The 24,461-nt window shown below is 42.3% G+C and overlaps 1 protein-coding gene across 1 annotated transcript in view; it reads right to left on the reverse strand.

The window, feature by feature from the left end:
- Nucleotides 1–24,461, reverse strand: part of GRIK4 (glutamate ionotropic receptor kainate type subunit 4) — a 436,546-nt gene that overhangs the window by 261,332 nt on the left and 150,753 nt on the right. Inside the window, exons 3-4 of the mRNA XM_027835648.1 lie at nucleotides 18,591–18,688; nucleotides 12,346–12,511 (exon numbers count right to left, since the gene is read on the reverse strand). Coding sequence (XP_027691449.1) covers nucleotides 12,346–12,511; nucleotides 18,591–18,688 — 264 coding nt within the window. The remainder of the gene's footprint in view (nucleotides 1–12,345; nucleotides 12,512–18,590; nucleotides 18,689–24,461) is intronic.

Below are 24,461 nucleotides of genomic sequence, written 5' to 3' on the forward strand. Positions count from 1 at the left end.
GCTGAGGAAAAGGAGGGAGTTGGGGAATAGCATGGACACATTTAAGTAAATGTAGTAATAGTAGTCCTAGTACCTGCAAAAAATGCACATACACACTCCCACCCTCCACACTACTCTTCCCTCCACCATCCCCACCTCTATCTTTCAAGGCCCATTTCTTCAAGGAAGTCTCTGATGATAGGATCAAGGATTCAAAGCTCAGAAAGGACCTTGTGGATCATCTAGTTTTTCTTCCCTCACACCAACATTTGCAGAAGAGGAAAGTTAATTTCAAGGTCATACAGGAAATGGGGGCCGAATTTGAATCCGTGTTGTCTGATGTTAAAGCCAATCCTCTTCCTACTGGACCATATGACCAGTAGCGCATTCTGGTTTCTGCATTCACATTCAATTCATACAATCAAGTCTTTGTTTATGATCTGATGTAGTGGCATTCTTCCCATTGTATTTGGAGTCAAAGAACCTGGATTTGAGCCCCAATTCTGACTCTTATGAATTATGTAACTTTAGGCAAGTCTTAATCTCTCTGAGGCTCAAATTCTTATCTAAACAAATGGAGATAATTATATGTCCCTAGCTAACTTTTAGAGTTGCTGACTTTGTAGCTCAGATATTGTTAGGCTAGCATAGGGACAAAAAGTTCCCACCCAGATTAGTGTTTCTCATCCTTGTTGCTCACGTTAGATTGATGCACTAAAAAACCTTACCCCCTTAGAAAGATCTTTCTGCCCCCAGAAGAAAGCTGGTAGTAAGTACCATGGGGGGAAAGATGTCCTCTCTACACTGAATTCACTTACATGAAGAGAATTCTGGGTCCCCATTCCAAACAAGAATCAATCTTATTCAGAGACTTAGCTAGATGGCATAAAGGATAGAGAGATGGACTTGGAGTCAGGAAGATCTGAGTTCAAATCTGACCTCAGACAATTACTAATTGTGCGATCCTAGGCAAGTTACTTAACCTCTATCTGCCTCAGTTTCTTCATCTATAAAATGAGTATCATAATAGTAGCTACCTTCACAGGGTGAGGCATGAGAATCAAATGAGATAATGTTTGTAAAGCACTTAGCACAATGCCTGGCACATAGTAGGCAATTAATAAATGCTTATTCTTTTCCCCCTTATGCTTGCATTTTCTCCCTCTGCTTATACTAAAAACTCCATGAATTCAGGGACCATATCTTAACTAAATTTTATATCTCCTTAGAGGCTAGCATGATGTGCTGCTCATAGTAGACATTTATCCTAGGCTTATAAATTTAGAATTGTAAGGAATCTTAGAGGTCCTCCAATCTAACCTTTGCTCTCTCTTTCTCTCTCTCTCTTAGAAAATTGGGGCATTAAGAATTAATAATTTTCCTCTGGTCACACAGCTAGTAAATATCAGAGAAGAAATCTGAACTCAGGTCTTACTGTCTCCAGGACCACCATGCTATCCACTATACCCCATTGCCTTGCAATTAATATATGTGTGTTAAATTGTAAACCTTACAGTAAATGTAACTTACTATGTTTTATTGTGATTTATTCTTCTGATTGCTCCCCATGTGTTGGTCTTATCACCCCAGCTAGATTGTAGGCTCCTTAAAGACAGGGGCCATTCTTCATAATTCTCTTTCTTTATAGAACCCAACGCAATAGGCACTCAGTATTTCATGAACTGATTTGAAATTGAATTGAGTTTAATGCAGTAGAATTGGATTCAACCAGTGAATCACAGTAATAGAGGGAGTGAGAATGAGAAAGACCAGAGGTCTGGGATACACCTGGTCCAGGTCCACATAGAACTATGACTTTCCCTTGGAAGCAACAATAGCTCCAGAGAATTGCTAAGAGGCTACCTCTTACCCAGGACATCAGAATAAAAGTTGATTTCACAGGCACATCATCTTGGAAGTTTTCATTAGCTCTATTATTACTTGCTGGAATTTCTTGTTCACTTTTTGGTGGTTTAGAAACCAGTGAAGTGATCATAACTTGTTGGTGCTTAAGGCATCAGAAGCAGCAGCTTCTCCTCTCTTTCTGCCTTGTTGCCTCCTTCCTTCCCCCCCCACCCCCCCCAATCACAGGCAGCCTAGTTTCACCTCCAGAGTCTAATCCTTACTTCATCCCTTCCCCATCCTGAGTATTGGATGAGTCTAGCAGTGCATTTCAGGATGCAGCAGGAGGGATCCATCTGTGAAAGACCTAGCAGGCTATTTATTCTATGGAAGAGGAGACAAGTTGTCTCCCAGGAACTGGAGAGGAACAGAGGAGTCCTAGTGATAAGTCCAGTTATTGAAGCAGGCAAAATAACCTATTACCTAGGAGGAGAGATTTCCAAGGACCAGAAACTACTCTTCCCTTGCCTTATTTCAAACTATGCCTTCTTCTACCTTATGCTAAAGCTAATACTGAAAATTGTAACTTATTTCTTTAACTGATGCCTTTGAGTCCTGTTAAAATGCAAATAACTCTGGGAGGGGTGTCATATTAAACCTCATCAGTTACTTAGACCTCAGTATGAATGAGTTTCAAATTATTTCTTTTTTGGGGCGGGGTGAGGCAATCCAGGTTAAGTGACTTGCCCAAGGTCACACAGCCAGTATGTGTCAAGTGTTTGGTTTGAGGCCGGATTTGAACTCAGGTTCTCCTGACTTCAGAGCCGGTGCTCTATCCACTGCACCACCTAGCTGCTCCTCAAATTATTTCTTCAGAGAGTAATTTTTCATAAGTGGAAAGACCATGAGGTAACTGTCAGAGATTAGAAAGGGAAGTGTCACTAAAAAAAAAAAGGAAAGACATAGAACTGGCATAAGGAAGGGGATTCTAAAAAACAATTTAATGCAACAAATGCTTTTAAGCACCTACTGTGTATGAACCACTGCACCTGGTGCTGGAGATATAAAGATAAAAAAAAGAACAGTCCCTGATCTCAAGAAACTTGTAGTCTACTGCAGTGGGGTGGGGGATGAAACATATCCACAGATAAGAATAATGCAAGGTAGGGAAAATGGGGACAATGGAAAGATCAAACTCTGTGCTCTAGAAAAATTTTAAAAAGAGAAAATTTTCACAGAGGAACAACTTTTGTTGTTTTCTCCTCCAAACTTAACATGGAGTACAATAACTTCATTATTTTGTCTAGGGTTGGGCATTAGCTCCATTTACAGTGACTATGGGTAGCAAAACTAAATCATCTCACTGTAAGCAAACTGGGAGAGCAAGGAATAGTTTACCTATCAGATTTATGGAGAGCAGAAGAATTCATGACCAAACAGGAGACAGAGAACATTACAAAAAGCAAAATGGATAACTTTGATTACATTATATTGAAAAGTTTTTGCACAAACAAAGCCAATGCAACCAAGATTAGAAGGAAGGTAGAAAATTCTAAAAATATATTCTATATAATATAAATTCTAAAATATATAGAGAATTAAGTCAAATTCATAAGAATACAAGTCATTCCCCAATTGATAAATGGTCAAAGGATATGAACAGGCAGTTCCCAGATGAAGAAATTAAAGCCATCTATAGTCATATGAAAAAATGCTCTAAATCACTATTGATTAGAAAAATGCAAATCTATCAGAATGGCCAACATGACAAAACAGCAAAATGATAAATGTTGGAGAAGATGTGGGAAAATTGTAACACTAATGCATTTTTGGTAGACTTGCGAAATGATCCAACCATTTTGGAGAGCAATTTGGAATTATGCCCAAATGGCTATAAAAATGTTCATACCCTTTGACCCAGCAATAGCACTTCTAGGGCTATATCCCAGAGATATCATACAAATGGGAAAAGGAACTACATATACAAAAATACTTATAGCAGCTCTTTTTGTGGTAGCAAAGAATTGGAAATTGAGAGGATGTCCATCAATTGGGGAATGGCTGAGCTAGTTGCGGTATATGAATGTGATGGAATACTATTGTGCTATAAGAAATGATGAACAGGCTGACTTCAGAAAAACCTGGAAAGACTTGTATGGTCTGATGCTGAATGAAATGAGCAGAACCAGGAGAACATTGTACACAGTAACAGCCACGTTGTGCGATGACTAATATGAATAAACTTAATCCTTCTCAGCAATACAAAGATCTAAGACATCTCCAAAGGCCTCACGTTGGAAAATGCTATCCACATCCAGAGAAAGAAGTATAGAGTTTTAATGCAGATTGAAGCATACTATTTGCTATTTTTTTCTTCTTCGTGCTTTGTTTCCTTTCTGGTGGTTCCTCCTATTGGTTCTAATTCCTACCTACAACATCACTAATGTGAAAATACGTTTGATAGGAATATATATGTATAGCCTATATCAGATTGCAAGCCACCTTGGGGAGGGAGGTGAAGAAGGAGAAGGAGAAAAATTTAAAACTCAAAAGCTTATGGAAGTGATTGTTGATAATTCAAAATAAATTAATTAAAAATGAAAAAAAACTAAATCATCTCCCACTTAACCAACTTGGCTACAAGCCTGACGCTTTCTATGATAGCAAGAAGGGGTGGGTGGTACAGGTGCCCAGTCCTCTTCTTCATGGTACAAGTTACATTCCTCAACCTCATTTCTTCCCTTGGTAAAATGAGGAAAAAATGAGAGTTGGTAAATGTCCCTTCCTTGGTGGTAGCAGTGTAACTGCAGGCTGAGAGGATGAATAGAGGATACATGGACAGGATGAATGAGACACTTCTGGGAAAGGGATCACAAAGATATAGAGTTAGAGCTTGAAGGCACCTCAGAAGTAATTGAGGGCTGGGAACTTCTTGAAATCAAATAGATCATTTCTCCTGAAGAGTCCAGTCAGCACCTGCTTTGAGAGTGAGATGAGCTGGAAAATGATGACCTCAGTTAGACTGACATGTCAGTGCAGCCCACTGGCTTCCAACAGCTATCTCTGATGGCAAGGGACCACAGTTTCCTTCCACAGGGCTGGAAACTTGCTTTTCTCCACCTCACGCAGGTACCCAGTGCCCTCTGCTCCCGTCTTATCTCCAAACACACTTCTTCCCCATATCCTGCACCCAAGGTAGGTTCACTCACCTTAAGTACTCATTAAATATATTAGTGTTTTGTTAAGGACAGAGCTTCAATTAACATAGGCTGAACTTCCCTTGTGTTAAGGGTCCTGTCCTTGGTCCTGAATGGCAAGAGAAGAAATAAAGTCCCTCCCTTGAGAAGCCCCCAGTCTAATGGGGGTAAGGTGTGGGGTGAAAATATGTATACAAGAAAAGAAGACATGAAAACTATATCAAACAAAAATGCTAGAACTAGAAGAGTTCTTGGTTTGCAGAGGAGAACACTGAGGACTATGGGAATTAAATGACTTGTCCAAGGTCACATAGTTAATCAGCTGAGCACAGACTAGACCTCAGGACACCTTATTCCTAATACAGTGTTTTTCTTTTTTCCTGTGTACCACCCTACTTCTTAAAAAAAAAGGTACAAAAAAAGTAGTATAACCTATAGCTATGGATCCCATCTCAATTAACTAACAAGGAATCAAATGGACAGAGTCCAATCTGAGGAGCTGAGTGGGTCACTCCATAGCCTGAATCATTTCATAGCTCTGAAGACACCCTATAGGATGTTTTGAATGCCTCAGAAACACTAGAACAATCTGAGTTTTCCTGAGCTTTTAGGGTATGGCCTACGATGCTGTATTCTAACTTTCAAGCCCTTCGTACCACATCTCTTTTTCCTTCCTAAATGATGTTTTTTCTTTTATTTTAAATTTTAAAAGTTAAAAAGCCACCCACACAAGCATTCCCCCTCCCCAATACACACACATACACACACACACACATTCCCCCCTAGCCAAACATAGTTCATTTCCATGTGATGAAAACCCAGTTATTAAAAATCCATGTTCTGAGAGAAATAGAGAATGAGCAAATGAGTGAGTGGCATGATTCCCCGTGGAATGTTCTGGGTTATGTCTAATTTCACTGGCTGAGAAATAAAATTAGATTCCTCTTCTTAATTCCACTCGCAATGTCTCTCAGCCTTGCATTAATGAGACAGACTGGAAAATGTCCCCTGCCCAGTTCTGAAATGGAGCTGTCTTACATCAGACCTTCATTTTCTCCTTCCTTGATTAGATTTTCCTTTCACTCCTCCCCTTAACCTCTCCTCCCCTATTTGATCTTTCCCTGGTGGGGCCTGGGCTGTGCTACATGGATCTTTGGGGTCCATGGAGACCAGTGTCACTCAAAGGCCTCCACTGATAGATGTTTTCCAAATAGAAGAGGCATCCGCCAACTGATAAGTCCCAGGTTGGGCTGTCTGCCTTAGGTCCACTTCTGTCTCAGTGTGTTTATCATTTTCAGCATCTTGTCACAGTTTTCTGTCCTATCAGTTCTTCTCTCCTCTCCTCCCTACCCTCAGGTATAGCAAGAGGCAACTCAGATACAGAGAAACTTTTTCTCTATTTCAATGACACCAACTCATCACTAATGGTATAGCCCTTTGAATCTGAGAATGTGTTGGTAGCTTCTAGTTTTGAGCTTGTGAAGCCCATTGAGCAAAGTCCAGCAGAATCAGAGGTAGCTTGGTGAGAGCTAGTTGGTAGATAATATAAAACCTAGCTTAAGTTCTTCCCTCTTCCATGAAATCTTTCCTGAAGACTCCAATGAACACTGACCCCTCCTTTCATCTGAATTCCTATAGTACTATACTTTATTAGTTGGGAAAATCATTTAGTCTTTCCTTAACCCCAGTTTCTTCATCTGTAAAGTGAGGGCAATAACACTTGTACCTAAACCTTAAAACACTATATAAATGCTAGCTATCATCATTTATTATTATTATCAAGGCATGGTGGCTCCTATCTATAATCCCTGCTACCTGAGAGGCTGAGGCAGGTAGATGGATTGAACTTAATAGTTGTGAGCTGCCATGAGCTGGGTTGATTGTTTGTCTACACTAAACCTGGGGTGAATGTGGTGCTGGAGGCCACCAAACTGAGTAAGGAGGGATGAACCAGCCTGCATGAGAAACAGATTAATAGTGAGATCAGGTATGTTCATGGCCACTGCACTTCTAGTCTAGGTGAGACAGGGACACCAAGGAGAGAGAGAGGGGGAGAGAAAGAGAGAGAGAGACAGAGAGAGACAGAGAAACAGGGAGAGACAGAGAGAGACAGAGACAGAGACTGACAAACAGGGAGAGACAGAGAGAGACAGACTCAGAAAGAGAGAGAGAGAGAGAGAGAGAGAGAGGACAGAGAAGCATGTATACATGTATATATGTGTGTGTATATATACAACATACACATATGTGTATACATGTATATACACATGTGTACAACATATATACATGCACACATGCGTATGTGTATATGTATATGCATGTATACTGTGTATATATTATTGTGAAGATCATATGAGATCATAGTTTAAAGCTAGAGGGGACCTGGGAGATCAACAATCAGAGGTTCCTAATGTTTGGGGTCATGGGCACCTTTGCTAGTCTAGTAAATCTATGGATCCCTTCTTAGAATAATGTTTTAGAATGTAAATAAATAATATATAGGACTACAAAGAAAACCAATCATATTGAAAATAAAAATATTTTTAAAAAAACCCTAAGTCCACATAACCCAGAATTCAGGAACTAGTCTATTCTTCTCAGCTTAAAAAACTGAAGCCCATAGAAATGGAATGGCTTTCTCACAGTCATACAAGTATTGAATAGTGACGCTAGGAATTGTCAGGACTTCTGACAAATTCAGGGCACTCACCACTATTCTCAAATAATGTACAGTATGAATTTTGTAAGACTTAAACCACTCTACAAAGGTAAACGCAAAGTGCTGTATTCTTCTCACTAGTTCAGGGACTGCAGATAAATTAAATTAATTCATCTCTATGAATCTCCCCCACCTAGAAAATGGAGACAAGAATAACTATAATGCCTACCTTCCAGTGGTGGGGTGTGGGGAAAGAGCTTTGTAAAATGCAATATATTTGTGATCTGTTGGTAGCTTGCTGGAATCTAGGAGCAATGAGTTCAAGTCTTGCCTCTGATACATACTAGGTGCATGATGGTAGGCTATTCATTTAACCTCCAAGTTTCTCAGGTAACTCTCTAGGACTCTAGATTACAGACAAGATGTCAAGATGCATTTGTGGAGGAAGTTTCCATACCAAGAGATCTATCTGTACAGCATCAGGGGTGTCACAGGGGCAGGTAGGGAGGACACAGTTTAAGTGTTTGAAGGTCAGAAATGTATCTCATACTTCTGTTTGTACACGTGCCTAGCCAAGTGTTGACACATAGTGCCCAGTAAATAATTGCTGATTGTTGAGTGAGTTTATCAGTGTGTTTCTATGTGTACCCAGTTTCCTTGGCACCATCAGTCCTAGTTTGTAGGAAAGGGCCAGGGGCCAGCATAATTAATTCCCCAATGGAGATCTCCAGCTCCCCACCCCCATGGCCATGTTCCTGCACCCCATCTATGCGGCTGCTTTCCAGTCAGTGGAGTGGTGATTAAAAATACCTTCGTGGTAGGGATGTTTGGAGGGTTAATTAGTTCATGTCAGTAAAGACCTCTGAAGAGGAAGATTACTGGGCAAAAGCTGTACATTATTAGTGCAACAAATGCCTCTGCGGGAATGGAGGTACTCTACCCTGGGCGTGGGAAACTCTAAGTTGTAGGATGTGCCCAAGTTTTGGCACAGTAGGGTGAGTAAATCTGGCAAGGAGGCAATCAACCCTTGTGCAGGGCTTGTCCTTTGAAGATCTTAAAGCATGTTATAAATGAAGCTCATTCCTGAGGTGGGTAGACTAAGGTACAAAAAAATTAGGACAGAAAAGAATGTAGGGGCACATCTGGGAGTATACCAACCTTCTAACATATCTGCCAGGGGTAGTTCTTCACAAATTAGGGGACACATGCTTGTGAAAGACCCTCAATGACTCCCCATCCTCCACAGCAGTGGTTATCGTCACACAACTTTTCCAAGGGGTCCTAGATTTCACATGCCAACCATAAATAAGCAAGCACACTTTTGAAGACTGAATAAATACTGTCTTAAACATATTGTTATTTTTCAAATGTATGAGACTACTATGATGAATAAAATATAAATTCCTTCAAAAGCACTATTGAATTCATAGTAGCTCGAATGTATTTACTTAATGCATGGAAAGTGATAGCCCAACTATTATCATGTGGAGGTCTACGAATTTTTTTTGACGTTAAAAAGGGGTTTTCAGGTTCAAAAAGGTTGAGTGTCACTGAACTCTAAGAAAAAAATCCAAACTCCTCAGCCTGGTATTCAAGGTCCTTTCAAATCCGATTCCGCTGTACCTTTCTAGTCTTATCTTAAATTGCTTTTTTTGGACTTCAGTAAGAAGAATCTACTCAGCAATCCCCCAACATGCCCTGTGCTCTCCAATGTCCATGCCTTTGCTCACTCTGTCCCCAGTTTCTGGCATGTCCTCATTTCCCTTCTTCACTTGTTGAATTCCAAGCTATATTTTGAATTCTAATTCCAATGCCATGTCCCTCTACTAAGCCTTCTTTGATGCCCACTTTGAGTCTCAAGTAGCACTTTTCTTTTTACCTCCCAAACATATAAGCCTTTCCTGACCCCTATCCCCCAGCTGCTAGTGCCCTCCCTCACCTATTACCTTGCATTTATTTTATTTCTGCATATGCTTCTATATGCATTTATCTCCCTGATAGGATGTAAGCTCCTTGAGATCAGGAATTTATTGTTTAATTTTTTTTTTCTGGTCTTTGTGTCCCCAGCACCTAACACAGAACCTACACATAGTAGGTGATTAACAAATGTTTGTTGATTGACTGATTTTGTGAATTATTCTTTTTTACTTAGGCACCTTAATACCTAGCAAGTCTGAAAGCTCCTTAAGAGGAGAGGCCATGCCTTTATCTCACTTCAGAGCCCCTTTTGCCTTTACTTTACACAATGCTCAGCCCACAGTATACCTTAATAAATGTTCAATGAATGAGTGTCAAAAATCATTTTATCTTTGGTTATTCCCCTACACAGATCTTCCACTCCAGGAAGGCTGGTCTAACTGCTGTCCCTTGAATACACTGTCCACATTCTTACCTCGTGGCTTTTCTCTTTACCTAGAATACTTTCTTCAACTTTTGACATAGCTAAAGAATAATAATGTGATATTTGTGTGGTGTTTTAAAGTTTGCAAAGTGCTTTATAGCCCCTATCTTATTTGAGATTCATAACAATCTTAGGAGAGAGTTCAGGTCAGTCACTTTATACCCTTTTTATACATGAGAAGTTATATCTCTTCTGAAGGCACACAGATGAGGGCTTTGAACCCATCTTCTTGACTCTAAATCAATCAACCAATAACCAATAACTGGGTTAGGTGGGGGGAAGGATATAAAGACAAAAAAATGAAATGAACCCTGACCTCAAGGAGATTACACTCTGCCAGTCCAGCTCATCCAGATGAAATTCCCCCTACTATCTAATAGTGACTCACTGCCCAGTGGAGCCCATAGTGTTCTCTTTTTATCTACTCTGGGCTCTTACTGTCTGGAGTATGTTTAATATTCAAGAAATAATGCCTGGCAACATCTCTGTAACATCACCAGCAATAAGAATAATAAAACTTGCACTTGTATAGAGCTTCATGGTAACAAAGCATTTTACATACATCCTTATATACATACATACATACATATATAATGTCAGTGAATCCTCTCAGCAGCCCTGGGAGTTAGGGAGTATGGTTATTATTACTCCCACATCCCCAGATATGGCAACTTGGGCTGAGAAAAGTAAAGGGTCACAAAGTCAACAGGAGAACCAAGTTGGAAAAAAAGGCCTTCTGACTCAATTCAATGCTCTTTCCACTACAATTATTTTATTTATTTGTGTGTGTGCTGATATATTTGTCTTTGCACATCTTATATATGTGGAATTATATGCCTGGTTGTTGTTTGTGTCAATATAGCTTCTTTTCCTAATTAGACTAGAAACTCCTTGAGAGCAAGGGGTGGTTTATACATCTTTGTATCCTACACAGTGCCTAGCACACCACAGAAGGGGCTCAATCAATGTTTGTTTGTTTATTTGTTTATATGAATGAAAGAATGATGGCAGTAACCACAACCTGGTATAAAAAATGGATCTATCATATTTGTATGAATGAATACACTGGCAAAGCGCAGGAAACACAACATAGTAAAAACAAATGGATCTCTCACATTTGCATGAATGAATGAACAAATGAATGAATGAGTGAATGAATGAATGGATGGATGGATGGATGAATACACAGGTGGAGGGCAGTAACCACAACATTGTAAAAACAAAGGGATCTGTTGCATTTGTTGGAATGAATGAATGAATATACCTACCGTCCACCTATGCTAGAGGTGAATGCTGCCTTCCACCTACATAGGTAGAAGGCAACAATCATAAGATCTTAAAAAACAAATGGATCTGTCGTGTTTGTATGAATGAATGAATGAATGAATGAATATACAAGAGGAAAGCAGAGAACACAACACAGTAAAAACAAATGTGTCTATCCTGTTGGTGTGAAGGTGACTGGTGTGTCCAGTTTTTGCAAGTACTAGGACTACTCTGGGAGGGGCAGAAGTGGTGAAATGGGCTTTTGAAACCTGGCTGTGTATAAAGATGCAGGTCCTGAAGACCTGCAGGACAATGTGAGAGTGACATGCAGTGCATGTCTGGTACCACAGCAACAGCCAGCGGTCAGCATCTGCATGACCAAGTGTGGGTGTACAGCTGCCTTAAGCACTGACGTGATTGTGTGCTGGAAGGAGCTGGATTATGTTAGCTAAATCTTATAAATGCTGAATTTATGTCACAAATTGTCTGAAAGTCAGAGAAAATGCATTTCCAAAACCTGCATTTAAAAAAAAATGTTTTATCAGGAATTGACCTCAGACCTCATTCCATCTGCAAAACCCGCTCTCCAGGGAAAGATGCTCTTCGAACTATCAAATACAAATGCATCCAATTTCTCTCTCTCTCTTTTTGTATCTCCCTAACAATGAGGCAGGAAGTGTGGGAATTGAGTTTGCAGATACAAAGAGCCTTGGCTGCTGGTTTGCTTCTTTATGACCTAGAACGTGTGTTCTTCTCGTACACATGTAGTTGGCTGTGGGTGAGATAAACACACGTGCACATATGCAAATGTGCCCACAGATACACATACACACACACACACACACACACACACAGAGCCCTTTGGTTACATGTTCAGTTTATCAGGCTTAACTTTCCAAATCAGCTTCCCCCCTCCTATCCTGGGGACACTCTAAAGAGGGTGCAGATGCAGTCAGGCTGTGCTGACTGAGGACAGGAGCTCCAGATCTCAGGAAACTTACATTCTGCTTTGGCGCAGATGAGGCAGGCTGTGGTGCAGTTGAAAAACCTCAGGATGCCAGCGACTGCCACGCTGATGTCCGTGTTGCTGGGGTGGAGGTTCAGCGTGGTGAATCTCTGGGACTGCGACTTCTCAAATTCCTCAGGGGCCACTTTGAAATGGGGCACCTGGGATGGAGGGGAGAACATGAGCAGGACAGAGAAGAGGAGGAGTCAGAATGAAAAGGGGGGGAGGGGAGGGAGAGAGATCTGTGAGAGAAAGCAGAAGATGGGTTTCTTCAATTAAGAAATAGACTCTCCTTTACTACATGATGGAGGGGGAAAAGAAGAGAGAGAAGGGAAATGTAAGAGGAGAGACAGAGAGATGACAGAGACAGAGAGACAGACAGAGACAGAAAGACGGAGACAGAGAGACAGAGACAGAGAAACAGAAAGAGAACAGAGACAGAAAGAGACACACAGAGAGAGACACAGAAAGAGAGAACTAGAAAGAGACACAGAGAGAGACAGAGAGCAAGAGAGACAGAGAGGGATGGAGTCACAGAGAGAGAAAGTGAGACAGGACAAAGAAATGGGAGGGGAGAGATGAAGAAGACTGGAACGAATCCCTGGGGCTTCTAAGATGAATAGAAACCAGACAAGAAGCCCCCTGACTGGGGACTTGTCCACACTGACAGCAAGGCTAGAAGCCGGTGGTGGGAGCCTGGAGGGGAAAAAGAATAGATGTTTTCTTATCTATAGAAGAACTTCTCTCTATAAGGCAGGGAGACTAACAGCTCTTGAAGGAAGAATCCTAATAATATTTCATTTGTAGTTAATCAATCAGAACAGAGATGTGTGAGAGAGCAAAAGAGAGAGGGAGAAAGAGGAAGAAAAGGAGAGATCAGAACAAGACCTATAGAGCCACTGCTGGGGGGAGGGCAGAGAGTGGTCACCATGGAGAGGTGGCTTAGAGAGCCACTGCACCCCCGCTCCCACGGGGTTTACTTGATAGCTGGACAGCCAACTTCAAACATCTATGGACACTGAGGGGAGCATTCATGGTAGTGTCTCTGGGTAGTAATGCATTGGGGAGAATACTTTGGGCCAGGAAATGATTTGGAAGCTCCCCAACAGAGCCAGGTAAATAAATATCTGCTTTGGCTTCATTAGAACAATGTCAGGTCCCCTTTGCATCTAATCCTGACATTTCTGGGAGCCATCACTCTCTGCCTCCCTTTCCTCCCCTCTCAGGGGATGAGACATTTAACAGGCTGTGATGGCTGCTTTATAGGAGGCTTAAGCTATTCGGTGGGTAATAGGAAAGTGAAAGAGTTATAAGCTGCTATCTGCCTTGATTTCATTCTAGTGTCCTTGGTCCTGGTGCTTGGAGCAATGACAACTGGCCAGCTCACTGGAGGCTCTCTTGTCTAACTCTGGCAGAGTTCCTTCCTGCACACTGGGAGTCTGGGGGAGGGAAGGTATGTGGCTCCTCACTGGAGTGAGTGAGGGAGCTTCCTGGTCCTAATAGGGATTTACAATTGGGTCAAAGATAAAAAAGAAACAATTATTTTCATCTTGGTTCCCAAGACGGGGTAGAAGAGGCTGGCAACTTACGGAAAGATGATGCAAAAGCTGAGTCTATTACGGAGGGTGTGAAGAGTGAGATAGGGACATTCCTAAGGAGGAAAGGCTCCGGGGAAGACTATATTTGGTAGGTTCCCCTCCCCTCCTCCTCCCCCCACCCCACCCTCCCGGGCATTTTTAACCAGGTGAGATCTGGTTGGCTGGACGTCTACTTGTCATGGAGGGCAGGGCATAAAGGGAATTCCTGGTAGTGATTGGGCTGGATAATCTTTTAGGTTCTTTCCGACTCTGAAAGTCTGTGGTTCTGGTTACAAGGAACAGTAGAGGCATTTTGGAGAGGGAGAAGTAATAATAATTTTAAAAAAAGAGACCAAGTATAGGGAGGAGAGAGAGAGACAGAGAGGGATAGAGAGACACACATACACAGATAGAGACAGACAGAGACAGAGACAGAGAGAAAGAGTACGTCTTGGGATGGTGGAAGTGAAGGTTGTTGTAATGATGTGATACTTGGGTGTGTTTTAGAACCCTTTGATGTTATCTCCTATCTGCAACTTCCAGGTATTTTTTTATTTTGACCATCCAGCTAGCTTGGTCTTAGAAACAGCAAGATTGATACTCTTCCCCAAAATCTAGGCCTTGCAGGAACTACTCAATTTAGTATATTCTAGGGACAATTCAGGATCTAAGTGACCACAACAGCAAAATTAACTGGAGGCAATGATAAAATGAACAAAATGTTCACTTCTTCCCCCATAGCCTTGGATTCCATAATAGGTAAGCTTTGTTTAGGAGTAAAGAGGACCTAGGGCCCCAGGAGGGATGGCTAAGGCTGTGTGTTATGGCACCATGTGTGCATCTCCCCAGGGTTATATAATAGATATACATCTTGAAAATGAGCCTGATGGAAGATGGGTTGTGAAAGGACCCAGCCTGCCCTTATTGGATCTGGGAAGAAAGGATTGGACACTGTCCTAGTCCTGTGATTCTCTCTCTATGACAAAAATCAATCAGCAATTGATTTGAAAATGCAAATCACATTCCAGCCAGGTCCACTGTGGGAGGAAGCGGGGAGGGGGAGGACAGGGCATTGAAGTAGAAAAGGGTCCAGCAAGGCTGCAGAGATATTATCAGCCTTTAAAGAAACGAAGCTTCAGTGAGAGCTCCATTTCTTTCCTCCAGAGCTGAGGGAGATCAGCGTACAGCACTTCAGCCTTATAAAATATTAAAAGAAATGCATAATCTGGCCTGAGGAAGAAGGTTGCTGTGGCCAAACAAAGGATGGGTGATGATCATGGAGCAATGCCAGGGTCTGGTCACCGATACTATAAGGAACTACTGGGCCAAGGGGAGGTAGAGGTGAATTCTCTCCCTCAGGCCTGGATATGCCAACGTGGGTTAAAGGAAGCACCGGCAGGGACAAATCTTCAAATGAATGCCAGCCAGCAGTGGGAGTAGGGAATATGAGTGAAAATGTAACGAGGGTCTAAGAACACAGGGAAGAGGAGAGAGCAAGGGGCAGAGAAGGGAGGCATTATAAAAGGAGAGAGAAAGATAAAAGGGGCAAGAGAGAGAAGGGAAGAGAAACTTTGGCACTCTCACTTGGACAAGACCCCTGTCATTGTCAGACTAACAAGACTGCTGCAGATTTGAGCTGGCATTTTTTTTTGAAGCAAAAAAGATTTAAGTGAGTAATCAGGAAGAATTTCCTAATCATCAAACTTGTTTAGATACTGGAACTAAACGATTGTTACAGAAAAAATTCCTTTGTGGCAGGTCCCTCTGGAGCTGCCCAAAGGCAAGTGAAGGAGAAGGGTACAGGATGTGTAGTACTGCACCGGATAAGGGTTCGGGAGTCTTCATTTCACATCCTAGCTTTTTGACCTCTGTGACACTAGGCAAATCATCACCTCACTGGGCCTCAATTTCCTCTTTTGGAAAATGAAGGGATTAGACCACTTGATCTCTATGACCCCTTCCAATTCTAAATCCACGATCCTAAGATCCCTGAAAGAGTTGATATTTCTATCTTCTTTCTTTCAAATTTTTAGGGAAATTCACTCAGAGGTGAGAGGAGAGAGATCTTTGGAAAGCTAGAAAGAGGCAAAGAAGCTTATATAACTGGCTCTTCTTGGGGAGGGTCCTCAATGCTATCAGGCTGGGAGAGGCTAATGGGCCTATGGTTAGGAATCCTAATAATAAGCTCATTTGCAGTCAATAAATCAGAGTGTGGACAGAAGAAGTGCTACATTCCAGGGAACAGGAGAAATAAATATTCAGCCGAGGCACCAAGTGCTGACGGCCTCCCACTGTCTTTATAAGAGCAGGGAAGACCAGCAGGAGTTCCAGGGGGAGCTGGAATGGGAGTGAGGCGCAATGGAGCATGTTCGGGGGAGGGCCGGGGCTGGAGGATCATCCTGGGCTCTTTGCCCAGTGGCCTGGCCTCCTTTGGATGTTCCAGGGCTGCTCTGGGAAGAGTATCCCACCCTGCTTCTAAAAACTCATCCTCTTTCACAGTGGCATACAGAAAAGGGGAAAACCTACCGAGGATGAAGATTTACACAGAGGGTCTGAAAAATAAAGAGATTGTCCTTTCTTCACCAAGGCTCCTGAAGCTTGGCAGCTCCTGATCTTTCTTTTAAAAAAAAATTTGGGGTCACCTTCCATTTTTCAACACCTAGGTTTCCCATTATTGTTCCTCAACCTCTCCCAGAGAGCCATCATTTATAAGAGTAAGTCCTTCCTCCTCCATTATAATTATAATGAATGAAAAAGAGTGATTTTTTTAAAAGAAAGAAAAGTTCAGCAAAAACAACCAACATATTGAAAAATCTGATGTTATTTGCAGAGCTCTACACCCACAGTCTCCCACCTCTGCTAAAGAAGAGGCAAGGGGAAAGTTGGGGAGGAAGAAAGGGGAAGGGACTTCTCCTGTATCTTCTCTAGTTTCAGACCTTTCAGTCCAGGAGTACCAGAATTGTAGAGCGGGACAGGCCTGCAGGAGACCCACTGTTTAGTTCAGTCCAGAGTAGGTGTACCCTCCACAACATCTCTCACAGGTCTTCAACCAGCCCCTGCTTGAAGACTGCCAGGCACCAGGAAGTCCCCGAATCCCAAAAGCAATGCCTTCCACTTGTGGAGAGCTCTAATTGTTGAGGAGATTTCCCCTTTGCATCAAGCCTAAATCTGCCTCTCTGCTACATCCTCTAGTTACACCTATTCTGTCTTCTGAGGGCAAACACAATAAGTCTAATTCTTCTTCCTTGTGATAGATACTTAAAGGTAGGAATCCTATCCCCTCTAAGTCTGCTCTTCGCCAGGCTAAACATCTTCATTTCCTTCCCTTGATCCCCAGATGGCCTTATCTTTAGTCTTCCTACTATCCACAGTCACCCTACTCTGGATGTTTTATAGCATATCAAAGCCCTTCCCAGAATGCACTGCCTGGATCTGAACCCACTGCTCCAGATGGGACCCGACCAGAGCAGGAGGACTATGGACCTTTCTTGCTAAACACTTCACTTCTGTTAATGCAGATCCAAACTGTGTCAGCTTATTTGGCTCCCATGTCATACCCTTGACTCATCTGGAGCTTGTGGTCTGCTAAAAGCCTCAGGTCTTTTTCACCAATTTAGTCTCCTTTGACCCTTCTATAAACAACCCTTTTAAAACAGAAGGGATCTGGAGAACAGAAAGAGGCATATAGCCTGTTAATCTAAGATGCTATCATTTTGCTTAATTTAACACCAGGCAGGCCCTTCCAAGTGCCCATTTGAATTGACTGATTGATTGATGGCAGAGGGGCTGGGAGAGAGTCCAGCAGTGCCTAAATGAAAGGTTGGAAAATGGGACCTTTGAAGAAGCAAAGCTGTTTCACCTGGACAGAAGGAGGGTGAAAGGTGATTGACTGTAGGACAGGCTGTTGGCCAGAGGGTGGTATGAGAGAACAACCCTTCTCTTCTGGCTAGTGGAAACTGTTCTGTTTTTGCCAGTGTGTGGGCAAAGTGTTTTTCTATTGTGAACTTGTAGTGATTAAATGAAAGAAAAATCCTTCCTCCGGGCCAGGATAGAGAGTAAGGATGAGGAAACCAGTCTCATGAGGGACAGCTGTGGTAACGTGTGACTGCTCCCATTGCCCAGGACAAGGTTAATGCAACTTGGGTGTATAGGTGCGAAAACTCCAAAAAGTGACAGTTCTGATTTCACATCCTAGCTTTTCAACCTCTAGGACACTATGGGCAGTTATAATCACTGATGGTTTTCTGCCAGGGATTTTCTCTCATACATGAAAAATAACTGGTTTTGGCACCCTCCCCTCCCCACCAAGGATAGAATCAGAATAAATGAACCAAAAGCAGAAGGAATTCAGGTTAGACTTGAGGAATGACTTCTTGGCTTGGCAAGTAGTCACTTACAGAGGAAAAAGGATATTTCTCATTCTAGACATCTTTTACAGCACTCCATTTGGGGGGCGGGTGTTCCCACCCAGAGGCACAGGGATAGAATCCAGAAAGCATGCCTAAGGGCCCTTCTAGCCAGAAACATTTATGCTTCTACGACCACTTCTTTCCTAAATATTTCAGAGATTTCAAGCTGAAGGCAAGCTCATCTTTCACAGTTGGTCATATCCCCCAGCATCTACCCTATTTCCCTCTTCCCTCTCCCCAGACCCAGCACTTACCTCCTTCTCCCCACAGATGTTGCTGATGATGGAGCTGGAGGCAGGGCTAGAAGAAGGTCCCAAGACAGCTACTACCCCCTTTGGGAGTATCTGGCACACTGTACCGGACGGCCCGAAGGAGTTCCAGAACAGGAAAGGAAACACATGTTACCCAGCAGGTCTGGCTAAGTACCTAGCCCTTCCATCCCATGGACTGGGGCCCTGAGTCATAGAAGGAGCTGAAAGGGACCCCTTCTAGTAACAAGATTCTAGTCCAATGCCTCCAATTTACCTGGGGAAAACCGAGGCTCAAATTTGCCCAAGTCATTTCCCAAAGGTCACACAGTTTAGTAATTAGCAGAACAAAGTCAGGCCCTTTGATTCCAAATCCAGTGACCTTACCCCTACACCCTGCTGAGTACAGTCTGTGTCATCGCCTCTCCCCCATTCTCCTCACCTTACCCCCAACCTCTGCAGAGAAGATGCCACTGCTTTCTCTGAACTACTCCGTTCCAGAACAGGCTTATTGAAGTTTATGGAAGATATTAAATGAAGAAATGACCCAGGTTATGGCAACATACTGCCACAGATAAAGGGGCATAAATTGTCTGTACTGTCACAGGACAGAGGGTTAATGGGGGGAACACATGTAGGCCCTGGTTGGTTTGATTCCAGCAACCCTCTCAGAATGGGAACCTGGGGATGTGTCTGTCCCTAGTGACCTATCAGTTAAATAACAAAACTTAGTCACCTGAAGGAAGTATTCCTCTTTCCCCATCTACCCCTCCCTCTCAGTCTCACCCTCAGAGCCCATAAAAGAATGTGTTAGGGAGAGACAGTGAGGATATAAAGGATGTCTATGGCAAGAGAACAGAGACTTAGGGGGCTAGATATAAAGAGAAGAGAGACAGAGAGAAAAAGCAAGAGATAGTGGCAGAAAGTAGAGAGAGGCATGTGTAAGCAGACAGACAGAGGAGAAGAAAGAATAGGAGACACACAGGTAGAGAGGGAGAGAACAGAGACAGAGCCAATAGGATAGGCATGGGCAGACAGAAAGGCAGAGAACAAAGGGGGGAAAACTAGACAAAGACGGGGGATAGACAAAGAGGCAGGCACAAGCAGACAGACAGGGAAAAGGAAAGAGAGAGAATCAAGGCAGAGGAAAGAACCAGACTTAGAGACAAAGAGCAAGTCAGGACAGTAATGGTGAGAGGGACAAGAGAAGAAAGAACTATTTAGCCTGAGAGACCAAGGAAAGAAGAAACTCAGGTAGAACTTAAAAGGAAGAGAGAGAAGTGAGAAAGGATCAGAGACAGCATGATAAAGAAAAAGGGGAAAGGAGCATGTTTGTCTTTAATCTCTTACTTTTTCTCACCATTTCTTTCTGTTTGTATCTCCGTGCATCTATACATGAACAAACAAGCTAGAGCCAAGGGTATCCCTGTTCAGAACTAAGATGAATGGCACACAATTACTCAGTACACTAATTACAAGTTTTACTCTAGGTAGTTCCATCATTTTTACTACATTGTCTATCAGGTAAAATCATTTTCCAAGTCCAGGAAAGTGTGGTAGAGAGCAAGAGTGTGCTGATAAAAAATTACAGATGATATACTTTTAATTTTAAATCTGCATTATTAATATTTTCTCAAGTTAAGTCTGGGCCTTGTGGGCTTTCAGCAACATCCCCAAGTGCAGCAGGAACCAGATTAAGATGTAATTGGGAAATATTTAACAAAATAAAAATACAATAAGACACAGATAGTATTAGATTTTTAAGTCAATACACGACCTGCATTTGGGTTTGACTCTATTGGTCTAAGCAATCAACATGACAGTAAGTCAAGCCCTGATCTGTAGCACTTGCTGATTTCGGAGGTGTAAATGGTCACACTGAAAAATCTGATAATAGGCTCTCCAGAGTCAGTTAGAGCAGGTTTCTGCACCGGCCTGGCAAAGATCACTTGACAAGTCAGGGGCAAGACCAGAGCTGGCTCTTGCTTTTCTGCTCCAAAGTCTTAACCATTGAACCATATGGCCAAGAACTGGCTTAGGTGCGCCTCTGGCGAAATGCATCTCTCAGAGGTTCCTAGGTGCTGGGGAGGACCTTTGTGAATGCAAGGAGGCAGGTGATGCTCAGGGAATAGCTACTGATCTCATTTGGTTAGAATGTACGCCACCCATAGGTAGCCCAAGGAGGTCAATGACAAATGGAAGGCTCCATATACACCAAAATATTGACAGCAGCCCCTTTTGAGGTAGCAAAGAAGTGAAAGCAAAATAGATGCCCAGCAAATGGAAAAAAAAATAAACAAATTATGGTACACAAATGTAATATTATTGTGCTGTGAGGAACAATGAGCATGCTAAATGCAGAGAGGCAAGGAAAGACTTTCATGAACTGATGCAGAGTGAAGAAAGCAGAGTCAGGAAAACAATATATACAAAGCGTATGAATGTAAACAGAAAGAACAGCAATCACAAAATAATCAAAAGTGAATATTGTGAAATTATAAAAAAAAAAAAACCTTTGCCAAAAAGAGAGATATGAGAAGAAATGTCGTATCTTCCTCGGCAGAGGTGGGGATTCCACAGGTGTGGAACATCGAATATAAAGTCAGTGGTTTTTGTTTTGGGGTTATTGTTGTTGTTTTGATGTGTTGATTGGTTTTGCTGATTTTTTTTTCTTTTTCTTTTCTCCCCTCTCAGGGAGGGGTTAAAGGACAGATATAGGGGAAGTCTAGGTGACGTAACTAAATGTCAATTAAAATCTATTTTTAAAAAAGAATATAATCTGAAAGTGTTAAAGAGTTTCCAGGAATCTGGTGTTTAGTTCCATACTCTTAAAGGTTCCTCTGGCATAGAGAGAAGTTGCACTCATCAAGATTAGCGACAATTTGCCAGTGGCTTAGCACTGTAACCACCTACATTCTTCTGGGGACTGATTGCTGGGGCCAATAGCCCCAACTGTAATTCTCTGGAAGCCCAGTGGTTTCTGAAATGGAGGCAGAGGAAAATAGTGAGGTTATAAATAGGGGAAGGTTGATCTATGAGGCAGCAAGGAAGTGAGAAAGCTGAGCAGTCAGTGACATTATGGTAACGAAATTCCCCCAGTTATCAGTAGGGAATGGTGTAGAGTGGGGAATTCCTAGGGCATCTAAAGGAATGGATGAATGAACAAATGAATGAATGTGAAAATATTTATTAAGTGCTTACTTAATAATAGGGGCCAAGTACTGTGTTAGGTGAAGGACCAAGGTGAGGAGATGGGATGCTTTGAGAGGAGCTTTAGCTCACCCAGGATCCCTACCTCTTGTAGCATCTACTGATGCCTTGACTTGGGGTTGAGATGTGATGGGAATGGTAGCAACTTTGGGACGGCGGGAGAAAAGAGGACAGAGAAAGGGGTCAAGCTGTAAAGTGTAAGTCCTTCTTGATTTATTCCTTCCCTGAGCCTTAGCAGGAGCCCTCCTTCAAGACAAGCCAGAGATCGAGGGGATACTGAAATTGCACTGGATGGACCACACCTCCTTGTTCTCAGTAGAGAGTCCTGGAACTGTTACTTACACTGTCATACATGGGTGTTTTGTCAATTGGTTTCATTTAACCCTTTCTTTGTTACTGAACAGAAGTCAACATTTTTATAAAAAAAAGAAAAATATATATGTGATATGTGTGTATATTTATAGTATATATGTGTATGTATGTATATGTATATGTACATGTAAAAAGACAAAAATCCCTTCAAACTGAGAGTCAAGAAACCTGAGGTCTAATCCTGGATCTTCCCCCAAGTGTGGCCTTGACAAGTCACTTAACTCTGGGCCTCAGTCTCCTCTTGTGTTAAAGGATGAAGTTAGATTGGGTGATTTCTATGGTTTTTTTCTAGCTCTCACATTCTGCAGCTGTATGGAAGCCTAGAGGAGGTAGGAAGATCTGTAGGTATGTGTGGATTAACAATAGCTCCCATTATGGGAACTAATCTCTGACCAAAGAAAGAGTTTAGTAGAAAGGATTTGAGGTGGGAAGGAAATAATTAAACTCCTGCCTGGCTATATGACCTCTGTAAAAGTCACTCAACTTGTATGGGGTCCCAATTTCTTCATCTATGACATGGAGTAAACAATCCCCGTCCAACCTCCCTCTCAGTGATATTATGAGAACTTAGTAAGAGTGCTTTGGAGGAAAGGCCAAAGGTTCATATGGAGTATGTGGCTGATAAAAAGACAGGCCCCACCATAGATGTAGGTCCTGAGAAATGCCTTTCATGCCCTGAACACTCCAACTGACTCCATTACTGCCCTGAATTTGGGAACAGACCATTTCTCTATTGTAGGATGCCATGTGCCCAGAGGTTTCAAAGCCAGATTTAATTCTCAGTTGTCTGTTAAGACACTTAATGGACTAATCCTGGTGATGCTATAGCCTCTTCCTCATGATCCCCTAGGTCCATGTTTTCTAAACCCTAGTCCTTAAACAGAGCCTCCCCCTGCCCCATTCTGCAAACCTTTTATTACCAAGTGTCTTTACTTCTTAAAACGTATAAACTTTAAAAACTGGCTCCTTATCTTCCTCCTCCTCTCCATCTTGTTCCTCCCACTCCTTTTTCTCTAGCTCCTGGCTTCCACCCCCCTGAGAAGTCCCAGTGCTAAAGCTTTGGAGGGGAAGGGAGGGTAGTTTGAGAGGGAAAAAACCTCAGAGATTTTATCAGTCTATAGCATGGTTTGGGTTGGGAAACCCTGCCCTAAGTTTCTTAATTCTCTCATAAAGTGGGAAGGAGTTGAGTGTAAAAATGTGAGTTAGAGTGCCTATAGAGGGTGTCACAAAAGTCTCAGTGCTGTTGTAAGCTAATGTCTGTGCATTTTGGTGTTTCTGCCTACTGAAGTCAGATGACTTTAGACTTATCTGGATTGTTACCTCTGTCTCTGCTCTTCCTCTATTAGTGTCCTGAGAACTACAAACTTTCCACATCTCTCAATCCAGGGTAAACCCCAAATTCCTTTACCTGGCATTCAAAATTCTCAATTTACAATGGGGTGCCATCCTATTTCTCCAGCTGATCTGCTACTCCTCCCTTATTCCAACCTTCCACTCTTAGCAAATCAGTCCATCCCCCCTCTGCACCTTGCCTCATGTCATACCACCTATCTAGAATGCCATTCCCTTTTTCTTTTGTCTAAATACTATCTGTCCTTATAATCCAGCTCAAGCTCAATCATGAAGCCTTCCCTTAAGACTCCTCCCCCACATCCAGTTTCCCTACCAACTCCCATGACATTCATCACACACTTAATCCCATACTGTACTTTTCATGTGTCCATGTAGAAACTCATGTTTGATGCTTTTTTGGACCCCACAAGAGACCTAGAACAGTGCTGAACCATGCTCAGGCTAGTGTAATGGAAGGGTCTGGGTTCCACTCAACTAATAAGATACTTCGTTGTTTGTATTGTTCAGTCATTTTTCAATTGTGTCCAATTCTTTGTGACCCTATTTGGGGTTTTCCTGGCAAAGATACTAGAGTGCTTTGCCACTTCCTTCTCCAGCTCATTTTACAAATGAGGAACTGAATTAAACAGGGTTAAGTGACTTTCTCAGGGTCACACAGCTACGAAGTGTCTGAGGTCAGATTTGAACTCAGGAAGATGAGTCTTCCTGACTCTAGGCCCTCTATCTATCCACTGCACCACCTAGCTGCCCATCAGAACCTCATTTTCCTCATCTGTAAAGTAGGAACTGTAACATTCCTGCTGCTTACCTCACTGGGCTATGGGGGGGGTGGGTGAACTTGAATCATGCATGTAAAGCATTTCGTAAATGTAAAGGGCAACTGGTGGTACAGTGAATAGAGTGAGGGGCCTGGAATCAGGGAGACCTAAGTCAAAAATCCAC

The sequence above is a fragment of the Vombatus ursinus genome, unplaced genomic scaffold (genome assembly GCF_900497805.2).
Source record: "Vombatus ursinus unplaced genomic scaffold, bare-nosed wombat genome assembly UNPS02014816.1, whole genome shotgun sequence".
In the NCBI taxonomy this organism is placed as follows: domain Eukaryota; kingdom Metazoa; phylum Chordata; class Mammalia; order Diprotodontia; family Vombatidae; genus Vombatus; species Vombatus ursinus.